The 11,721-nt window shown below is 37.1% G+C and overlaps 1 protein-coding gene across 1 annotated transcript; it reads right to left on the reverse strand.

Annotated features, from left to right (window-relative positions):
* Positions 1 to 262: 262 nt before the first annotated feature.
* On the reverse strand, positions 263 to 9,205 carry THOC7 (THO complex subunit 7). Its single transcript, XM_077821895.1, has 6 exons — positions 9,056 to 9,205; positions 8,594 to 8,680; positions 8,091 to 8,148; positions 1,864 to 1,930; positions 1,654 to 1,723; positions 263 to 405 (listed from the first exon to the last, which is right to left on the reverse strand). The coding sequence occupies exons 1-6, from the start codon at positions 9,162 to 9,164 to the stop codon at positions 338 to 340; spliced, it is 459 nt and encodes a 152-aa protein (XP_077678021.1). The 5' UTR covers positions 9,165 to 9,205; the 3' UTR covers positions 263 to 337.
* Positions 9,206 to 11,721: the final 2,516 nt, after the last annotated feature.

Here is an 11,721-nt window from a genome sequence, read left to right on the forward strand (position 1 = left end):
ATTATTTGTAAACACGTTTTATTGCCAACATTGTGTTATCATTTTAGCTGATTACTGTACAGAAACGTTTCACACTCTGCAACTTAAAAGCCTAAAATATTTTTCTAGTTCACAAAATATAAAGCTTTTTGTATTAAACCAAATACAGTGCCTGTCCACGCTTTGTCTATGAAGGCTTTTTACAGATCAGTAACTGTTTTACTGTAGCACTAACAAAACAAGTATTTTTGTATTAAAAAAATAGACGTCATACAAATTCACAGAAGTGGCAGCAAGGTTTTATTTCTTAAAGAAAGTTCAAGAGCTGTGGAAATTCTTGGGTATGTCCAAAATCGGTCTACTGTTTAGTCTCTGCTTCCATGTGAGTTTCTTGGGATTCCTCTGCTTCTGAAAGTTTTTCATCATCTGAAATTTAGATTGTGTCTGTTAATCAAACATGCTCAGATTAGACTTGATATTTTTATATAAACTGTACTGGAGAATGTGATCCCAGTTAAAAATGTTTTGTGTTAGTGGGCTTAGATCTGTGGTTTAGCACTGCATTATACAAAATATTAAGTAACTAAGACTGTGACACAAAAAAGGGAAAACACTAATTCAAAGCTAAGGCTGACATTTGCCCCGTTTCAGCTACTACAGCAATTAGTGTGTGTGTATCTGTATATGTAAAATCCTGTAATATCAATACACCAAGTTTAAGTATTAGCTTCTATTAGTAATGTCCTTGCTTATTGGTGGCTTCGCACATTCTGAACTCTTTTACCATAGCACTACTAATACCTGACTCATTTAATGCTTTTCATCTGCACCTCTGCTGTGAAATTTATTAAAAACTTCCATGATAAAATGGTAGCCTTAGTTATACCAGATATGTTCCCGTCTTTCCAAGACTGAATGTCTTGTTTGGAATAGGTATAGATCTGGCTTTAGAGTATACTATATGAAGATTATATCAGAAAGAACTGTCTAGTGGTTAGGGTGCTGGCATGGGAGTCAGGAGACCCACATTCAATTTCCTGCTCTGCCACAGACTTCCTGCATGTCCTTGGAAAAGTCACTCAGTCGCTCTGGACCTTGGTTCCCTATTAATTTACCTATGTCACAGGGGTGTTGTGAGCATAAATACACTAAAGATTGAGATGTCCACCACTACAGAAATGGGAGCCATATCAGTAACCTAGATACAGAGACCATTTTTGGTTAGTTCAACAAATATTTATGAACATATTTTTATATTGTGGCTCTGAAGGGTAACAGCTATGTCGCTATTTTTACAATCACATTTCAAAGGAGTTTATTAAAAACGATGAAAGATTTATAAGGAGTTTGTTAGCTGCAGATAGGTTTGACCCTACTCTACTCCATCATAGCTGGCTCCTAGAATAATGTTTGAGAGGACTTTTTTTTTTATTTTAAATAAAGATTCTCTGACTTAAGTAGTGCTGAATGCAGTAGTTTAATATAGGAAATACAGATACAACTATAATTTAAATAATTTCAATGCTGGAAGGCATTACTTTGTATAAGCTAATTGGAAAAAAGACATTCTGCTCCCCTTACTCATGGAAATAGCCTCACTGGCTGTAACAGAACTAGTCAGGAGTAAGCTGAGGAGGATTTGGCCCCATATATTTTCATTTAGGAACGACTTACTTTCCAAAGTTTGCTGAAGTTCATGGATGGTACTCAGAAGCACATGGAACTGCTTTCGTCTCAACTCCAGCTAGAATGACAAAGAACACAATCCACCAACTAAAGTATGGCCAATTAAGTGAGTATATACATGAACTATGAAACTTTCAGTAGATTTCTCATAATTATGTTCATATGAATATAAATACCAAAATAAAAGAATACCCCTACCTTATCTTCAACATTTTCTTTAATGTGAGAAAGATGTTGAAGTTCTTTTCCCAAAGCTTCTAGCTGCCTGCAAATAAATTCCAACAACTGTCATAGTACAAACAGTGAGGTAACAAATTACACACACTTTCTGTGAATTATTAAAAATAACTGAATCATTCTCTATGGCTTTGCTAAAATACTAGATTGCCTGATTAAAAATGCCTGGAAATGGGAGAAACAAATTCCGCAACATACCCCTGATATTTTCACATGAATGCACTACTTCATCAACTCCTGTGTCTTACAAGACCACTAACAGAAGGGCACAGTGGAGCATATAAAAAATAACCATATAGGAACACAAAAACTGGATCAGCCCAACAGCCCATCTAGTTCAGTATCCCATCTCTGATAGTAGCTGGAACCAGATGCTTTAGGAGATAGCATAAGAACCGTGCAATAGGCATATGTGGAATAATCTGCCACCCCCTGCCATTAGGTCTCACCCCACTCTCTAGCAGTTAGAAATTGGCTTAAGCCCCAAAGCACAAGGTTTAATATTCCTTGCAAAAAAATGGTGACGTCATTAATTATAACTCTGGATATTCTTAATCCATATACTTTTTTTTAATCTTGTTAAATTCTTGGCCTCAGTGACTTCTTGTAGCAATGAGTGCCACAGCTTAAGAAGTGTGAAAAAGTATTTCCTTTTGTTGATCTTGAATTTCCTACCTCTTAAAGTGCCCCCCTATTCTTGCACTATATGGAAGAATAGAAGCTCCTGCTCTACCTTCTCTATAACACTCATTATTTTATGTACTTTTGTAATGTCCCCTCAGATACATCTCCTTTCAAAGGCAAGCAATCCCAGCCTCTTCAACCACTTTTCACTGGAGAGTTTTTACAGGCCTTTGGTCATGTTTGTCACTCTTCTCTGAACCTCCTTCAGTTCTATGATATTCTTTTTGAGATCAGGTGACCAGTATTGCTAGGAGAGTGCACCACTGACTAATACAAAGGCAGGATAATGTTTTCAGTATTTATCTCCATCCCATTCCTTATGCTTCCTAACATTTTGTTTTCTCTGACAGCAGTTGGTCTCCATTAGGCAGTGTACAGTGATGTCCCAGGTCCCTTTCCTGGGCTGATGCAGTTAATTTAGAACCCCATAAGAGGTAAGTAGTTTACATTTTTTTCCCTTTCAATTGCCTTTATCAACATTGAATTTTATCTGCCATCATGTTGCTCATTCACCTAGCTTGTTTAGGTCTTTTTCAAGTTCCTCATGGTCTTCTCCGGTCCTGACTATTTTGAATAACTTTGTCATCTGCACATTTTGTTACCTCTCTACTCACCCTCCCCCACTTTCCAGGTATATTAAACACTGGACCTAGTCCAGCCCTGGGAGACCCCCGCTGTTAACCTTTTGCCATGATAAAAGCTGACCATTTAATCCTACTCTTTGTTTTCTCTCTGACAGTTTTTGATTCGAGATAACTCTTTTCTTCTCACCTATAAGTACTTAGCTTCTCTAGTAGCCTCTTGTGGGGGACCTTGTTGAAGGCCTTTTGCAAGTCTAATTAAATTGTCAACCGGTTCTTTTTTATCCTTTACAGGTCTATAATTACCCAGATCATCCCTAGGGTCTTTAAAATATGGGTACAACATTTGCCACTTTGCAATACTTTGGAACATTAGCTTTTTTAATGAGAGATTTACAAATTTTTTTTAGCTTAGGTATGAAATAGCTGAGCTGCTTCGTCTAAACTCTTGGATATATACCATCGACGTAGTGACTTACTGCATTTTAAATTATTTATTTGCTCCACTACCCCTCTTCCACCACATCAAATCTATGACAGTATCTCATCTTTACCACCAGGAAATATCAGGTCTGGGGCAGAAATTTACCCAACACTGTCTGTGGTGAAGACTGATAGAAAGAAGTCAATTATCTGCTCACCAATGTCTTCATTTTCCTTAATTGCTCCTTTTAGCCCACTGATTCTTTTGCAGGCTTCCTGTTTCCACTATACTGTTGTTTTACCCAGTGAGCTATTTACTCTTCAGACTCCTCTTTGGCCCCTCTAATTTCCTTCTTTTTTAGTGCCTGCTGTAATTCACGCTCCTGTTTTATTATTAGCAGTATTATCATGGTGCCTCAGAGCCCCAGGCACTGTTGGTTTCATTAGGGTTAGATTTTCCGGATTTTGAAGGCTATCTCCTTGACTTGAACAGCCTCTTGAACTTTACCATTCAGCCACAATGGTTTACACCTTGCATTCCCAGTTTCCTTTTTGTTCAGCAGTACATGACTTGAGACTTACAATTTTTCTAAGCTGCATCCAAATTACGTCTAGGGATTTTTACTTCCTTTACTTTTCACTCTAGGGCCTTTTTGACTTACCTCCTCTCTCTATTGAAATCTCCTTTTCTAAAGTTTAGTGTCACTTTTTGGTAGTCTACCTGTGCTTTGGATGTAGAATCTAATTATATTGTGGTCACCGTTACTTAGCTCACTTACTGTCACTTCTTGAATTAACTCGTGTGTGCTTATGCCCAGTTTAGCTGACTTAACAAACAATATGGATTTTAATATGGCTAAATGTAAGTATATACATCTAGGAACAAGAATGTAGGCCAAAGTTACAGGATGGGGGACTCTAGCCTTGGAAGCAGTGCATCCGAAAAAGATTTGGACGTTATGATGGATGCTTAGCTGAACATGAAGTCCCAGTTTGACTCTGAGGTCAAAAGAGCAAATGTGATCCTAGGATACATAATCTCTCTACTCCTACTTGAGATTTCCCTGTTTGTTACCTCTATATTTGGCATTGTTGTGACCACTGGTGGAATACTGTGTCCAGTTGTGGTGCTTTCAATTCAAGAAGGATGTAGATAAATTGGAGCGGTTTCAGAGAAGAGCCATTAGAATGATTACAGGATTAGAAAACATGCCCTAGAGTGATGAGGTCTTTGAGTCTATGTAGCTTAAAGAGAAGTTTAAGGGATGATTTACTTACAGACTATAGGTACGTACATAGGTAACAAGTATTTAATAGCGGGCTCTTCAATTTAACAGAGAAAGGTGTAACACAATCCAATGGCTGGAAATGAAAGCTAGACAATTCAGATTGGAAAAGGCATAAATTAATAGTGAGAATAATTAACTACTGGAACAACACCCCAAGGGTCGTGGTGGATTCTCCATCACCGACAATTTTTAAATCAAGTCTGGATGTTTTTCTAAAAGGTACTCTAGGAATTATTTTGGGGAAGTTCTATGGACCATGTTATAGCCGGGGGCAGGCTAGAGGATTGCAGGTCTCTTCCACTCTTCAAATCTATGACGATTAAGTCAAAAATAGTCTCTCCTCTTGCCTGCTCTAGTATTTGGAACAGCTAGTTCTAACACCATACTGTCAATAAATTATTTTTCTAGACTTTTTTGTCCCATTGTGCCATATGACCTGTGTATGACAATAAACCAGGACCTTTTTCCTGACCAATTTTTCTCCAGCTTCTGCAGTGATTAAGAGTACCAAGAAAACAGGTATGTTTCATTAGCTGAGAGCCTTTCATACAAGAAGTCTCCTGATTTAAGATTGGTGGTTCTCGGCTTGTAGTATTTGGCTTTGTAGCAATTTCTATAAGCATCCTTCAGAAACAAGAGAGCAAATAGGCAGCAGGTTTAAAACAAACAAAAGGAAATATTTTTTCACACAATGCACAGTCAAACTGTGGAACTCCTTGCCAGAGGATGTTGTGAAGGCCAAGACTATAACAGGGTTCAAAAAAGAACTAGATAAGTTCATGGAGGATAGGTCCGTCAGTGGCTATTAGCCAGGATGGGCACGGATGGTGTCCCTAGCCTCTGTTTGCCAGAAGCTGGGAATGAGTGACAGGGGATGGATCACTTGATGATTACCTGTTCTGTTCATTCCCTCTGAAGCACCTAGCATTGGCCACTGTTGGAAGACAGGATACTGGTCTGATCTTTGGTCTGATCCAGTATGGCTGTTCTTATGCAATATGATCTTGGTGGTTAGGGCACTGGACTGGGATTTAGGAGACCTTGGTTCAATTCTTACCATGTTCTTACTATATTAACTTGAGCAAGTCATTCAGTCTCTATGTCCCAGTTCCCCACCTGTATAATTGAGATACTAATCCTCTCTCATAGCCCTAGTCTGTCTCTCTTGTTTAGAGCATACATTGTTCAGAGCAGGGACTCTCTCTTCCGGTGTATTTGTACAGGGTGTAATACATAAGATGGGTACCCCATAGTAAGGCCTCTACGTATTCCTGTAATACAAATAATAGGAAGAGGAAATGAAGTAAAGGAAAGGGCAGAAAATCAAACTTGATCAATACTATTGCTGCTATCTAAGGATTTGCTAAGGACACTTGTGCTCAGATGAGCGACGTGTAAGGTAAATAGAGTGGCTTCCTTCCAAGAAATATACATGACCTTTTAACTGTTCCAGCTGATTTATTTGAAAAACTAAAGCCACTTTTGACATCTACACATTATGAGCTTTCTATTGATGAGTGGCACATAACTGGTTAAATAGGAAATTTGTATGCTGCAGATTTTAAACGAAATGTTCTCACTAGCTCAAAAACATTATTCTAGTAGTTGTATTTTCTGAAATCAGACAATTATAGATCTTCCATTTGATATAGAAAATCATGGAACATGGAATGACAGCTTCCCTTTGTAATTTAAAGACAGGTGGCCAGAGCAAATCAAATATGTAAGTATAAGTAATATTCAAGTGAGAACACTAAACTATAGTGTTCCCACCCTGCGACTGTCATCATTAATCAAGTTCAGAGGACAAAAATGTAGTTGAAGACAGTGCTACAACATTTGAGATTGTGAAGTCAAAACTGATCCTCCTCCTTGATCAGTACTAAGTATCCAATTTTACAGATTTTGGTCCACATTCAGCAATCACATAACCAGTGGTGTAAGTTACAGGTAGGGTAAGTTGGACAGCTAGAAGGCGTAAATTGCCTGATTGGGAAATAACTAGGGGTGCAAGATAGTAATTTATAAACTGAGCAGGTGGGGCCATTGTAGGAAAAGGTGCTAACAGGATCACTCCATGCATCTGAAGAAGTGTTTTTTTACCCGTGAAAGCTTATGCCCAAATAAATCTGTTGGTCTCTAAGGTGCCACCAGACTCCTTGTTGTTTTTGTGGATACAGGCTAACTCAGCTACCCCTCTGATACTAGGAAGATGTAAAACAAAGTAGCAGGGGCTTTCCTGCTACTTATTTATTGCATGCCTTTTGCATGTATGTTACATGTTCTGCACAACTACTGAATTCCAAACTTGTGACAGTCACATTACTTTGCCATTACACCTCTTTTTCTGATCAACCTGTCCCCAGTGAGTTTGGCCCGAGACTTCACCAGCATGTAGATCTGAGTTTCACCCATTAAGTATAATATATGAATAACATTTCAAATACAAAATAATAGCAATACTTTTGAACAGAAATGCATGGAGATTAATTAAAATATTAAGGAATAAACGTGTTAAAAGAAAATCACCACATACCAAACTTTAAACACAGACACATTGCAGCAAATGAAGAAAATGGTGTACGAAAACCTCCACCAAAAGTAGTATAAAAAAACTTAGCTTTTAAATGTTTGTTATAAAATCAAGTGAACATCACTTTAATGAAGAGACACTATTTTCTAAGCAATGACCGTTAACTGGGATATTTAATGAACAGTACTGAATTAGCTTACAATTATCTCACCCTCAATATTAAACAAACGATCTAAGGTCCATTAGAATAGGTATGGTGTGCAAAGTTTGGACAAGTGCAGATTACAAATGAAAAAATGACTAAAGGGTTTTTTGCATACACAGCAACTGTGCAAAAACCTGTGTAGACAGAACGTTTTCCATAGCAATTAACAATATAGAAAGAATCTCCATAAATGGTTAAGTCTAGTTCTGCTGCTCATAACACTTATGAGATGTAAAAGTAAGTTTGTTTCCAAAACACAGAACAAATTACATTACTTGGTTTCATGTTGCAAGAATAGAAGCAGGTCATGAATGAGCAAAAATATTTTGCAGAGTAGGTTAATTAATTAACTAAACCTCTACAATATGTAGTAACTGATTTAAATGCTGAAGATCCATAATAAGATGAATGATTTATGTTAAGTGATGGAACAGCTGTTGGCTTATGTTCATTTCAGTCAACTCTATACTTACTTTAATGTTTCATGCCTGTCTGGATGGTGCTGTATTACTTTAGCCAATGCATCATATTCTGAAAAGGAAAAAAAGCAAACTTCTGGGTAAGGATTTCTAAAGCGTGATCCAGTCAATAGGACTACTCATAGTGGAAAGCACCATGCTCGGGATTAAGTGTTTGTAGGGTTGGGCCCATAAGACAATGGTAGGTAGTTTATCGAATCTAGTAATTTTTCACTACTGTGCAGACCAGGGGTCTCAAACTCAAATGACCACATGGGCCACATGAGTAGTAGTACATTGGCCAGAGGGCCGCACCACTAACCACCACCCGCCCCAGCTGCCCTGCCCCACTCCACCTCTTCCCACCCATTCCAACCCCTTCACTGAAATTGGACAATGAGCAAAACTGACAAATCTAAAACCAAAAGTTGTAAGTATTAATAAAAGACCTTTTAGATTTTGAAATAGTTAGGCAACTTTAGGTACAGGCATTTGCTCCACCTAAAGTAAAACCTTACCTTGGCGATTTTTTCGGATTCTTTTTGCTTGCAGGATCTGCTTTTTGCATTCAGCTATTTTCTCATGTGCTGCGGCTATACTATTTTCTTTACAAAAAACAAAACAAAAACAAAACAAATTAATAAAAATCCCCAAAGGTAAGCGGTACAGTATTTGATTCAAAAGTACTCAAGTGTCAATAAGCCAATTTTCTAAACTACAGTATCACAGAAGGCAACTGACTTCAAACCTATGGCCTCCACGGGAAATGCTTATTCCCTTGTGCATTTTGAATTTGTATTTTAAATACTAGCAGGATGCTCAAAGCCTGTGCATGGGTGTTTTTCATTAAAATTGAAATACATATATTTGCAGAAACAGTAGACAAATTATGCTAAATCTGCCAGAAATTGTCTCGAATTTTAACACTGGACTGCCTTACAGATGTTACGACAATACTCAGTAAGTTTAGTTCTCTTTACCTATGTCTTTGTAGATTTTTTCATAGTTCTCCATTTCTCTGAGGTTCATATCATAGACAAGCAGAGTTTTTCCCATTGAAAATTCACATTGTGATAAAGTGCTCAGCATGCGTTGGTACTGGCTGTAGCTAAAGGTGGACAAGTTGTTATTAAGCAGTTAAAAAAATTTTCATGGAAATGTTTATTTACTATTACAATGCCATGAAAGACCAAATATCTCATGAAATATAACAGCAATTGAAGAAATGTAATATTCCAAACATTTAATGTATAATTCTTGAAAATTTAATTATACATATACAATAGTGGTTAACTAAAGCATTACATTTTTCAGTTTATTTTCAAGAGGCCAAATGGGCATTAACATAATAGACACAATCCATGGGTGAATCTAAGTGTCTCATTAGAGAAGACTGCTTATCCACTGAGATTAGTATTTAATATTTATATTACAGTAATATTCAGAGGTCCTACTTGGATTAGAGTTCCATGGTGCTCCTCCTATAAACATGCATATGAGGACAGGATTTCTGCCCCAAAGAGCTTATATCTCTTTGTAGAAAGCAGATACATAATTTTATAGGGGAATTTATATCTAATGATAGTATAACAATGGAATAGTACAGAAATATTTATTGTAAAGCAAGTTCCTTGCTCCACTGACTCCTGCTTTCCATCACAGCTATCAGATGCTTATTTCGGTAAGTGGAAGACGCAGGTTTATTTATAGTGCGTCACATTTTCACATAGGATTCCTTTGTTGTGTTTGCAGACCTCTAGCATAAATGCAATTCTTCACAAGTCAGACCACTGAAGTTCTATGGAGATGTTCTCCAATGGTTAATGATTTAATTTAAAACTTGTGTCTACTTTGAATAGATTTGATTTGCAATATGGATTACTTTGTCAATTCTGTTTTACAAAGCCTTGCCATGAACACTCTTTCTGGGGAATGCTCATACAGTCATGCAAAAGACAACTTCCTCCAAGCATCTAGTTTTATAGTGTTCTCTCTAATAAAGCCCTCCCCTTCATTTTGAATGGAGTTAATTTAATGGGCTTTTTCTTTGACATATATTTTTACAGAGGAACAAAAGCACCAGACTGTCTTCTCCAGGACACACCTTTTAGTTATCCTCTACAACAGCTGTCGGTTGCTGTAAAACCAGTTGCAGCAGCAGAAAGATTATAACAGTATTGAGCTTCTCTCAATAATGCTTAAGCAATGGCATAAATTCAATATTACCAACCCAAAACATTAAAAAAAGCCAGGCCTTCAAAAAAAAATCATTCATTTAAATTATGAGATTTTTTTAAAAGGGATTTTTGTTTGCCTTCTGGTTTTTGAGTTCTTAAAGTACAAACTTTTCTCTACACCAATGAGGGCTAGATAGTTACTTAAAAAAAATGAAAGTAGATATTCTCATCTAATCACTTGACTCCAAGATCTGGGGCTTTAAATAAAATACCAATATCACACAACTGGCAAAAAATGGCTACATGATGCTAATTATCTTAGCTATGTAATTGCTGCAGGGTTTAGATTGTAAAAAATGCATGGCCATATTTAAATGTAACAAAAATAGGGCTGTCAATTAAATAAAAAAATTAATTACAATAATTAAGTTGAATTTACAAATGTAGAATTATGTACAAAAATAACTACAATCAAAAATAAAACAATGTAAAACTTTAGAGCCTACAAGTCCACTTAGTTCTACTTCTTGTTCAGTCAATCGCTCACACAAAAAGTTTGTTTACATTTGCACGAGATAATGCTGCCCCTTCTTGTTTACAATGTCACCTGAAAATGAGAACAGGTGTTCATATGGCACTGTTGTAGCTGGCATCGCAAGATATTTATGTTCCAGATGAGCTAAAGATCCATATGTGCCTTCATGCTTCAACCAAAATTCTAGAGGACGTGTGTCCATGCTAATGAGGGGTTCTGCTTGATAACAAACCAAAGAAGTGTGGACCAATGCATGTTCACTTTCATCCTCTGAGTCAGATGCCACCAACAGAAGATTGATATTTGGTGGTTCAGGTTTGCCACATCGGAGCGTTGCTCTTTTAAGACTTCTGAAAGCATGTTCTACACTTCATTCCTCTCAGCTTTTGGAAGGCACTTCAGATTCTTAAACCTTGGGTCAAGTGCTGTAGCTATCTTCAGAAATCTCACATTGTTACCTTCTTTGCGTTTTGTCAAATCTGCGGTGAAAGTGTTCTTAAAATGAACAACATGTGCTGGGTCATCATCTGAGATGGCTATAACATGAAATATATGGCAGAATGCGGGAAAACAGAGCAGGAGATATACTATTCTCCTCCAAGGAGTTTAGTCACAAATTTAATTAAAAAAAAAAAAATGCGTTTAACGAGCGTCATCACCATGGAAGCATGTTCTCTGGAATGGTGGCTGAAGCATGAAGGGGTATACAAACGTTTAGCATTTCTGGCATGTAAATACCATGCAATGCCAGCTACAAAAGTGCCATGCAAACGCCTGTTCTCACTTTCAAGTGACGTAAATAAGAAGCCAGCAGCATTATCTCCCGTAAATGTAAACAAACTTGTTTGTCTTAATGATTGGCTGAACAAGAATCAGGACTGAGTGTACTTGTAGGCTCTAATGTTTTGCAGTGTTTTGTTTTTGAGTGCTGGTA

The sequence above is a fragment of the Eretmochelys imbricata genome, chromosome 7 (genome assembly GCF_965152235.1).
Source record: "Eretmochelys imbricata isolate rEreImb1 chromosome 7, rEreImb1.hap1, whole genome shotgun sequence".
Classification (NCBI taxonomy): Eukaryota; Metazoa; Chordata; order Testudines; family Cheloniidae; genus Eretmochelys; species Eretmochelys imbricata.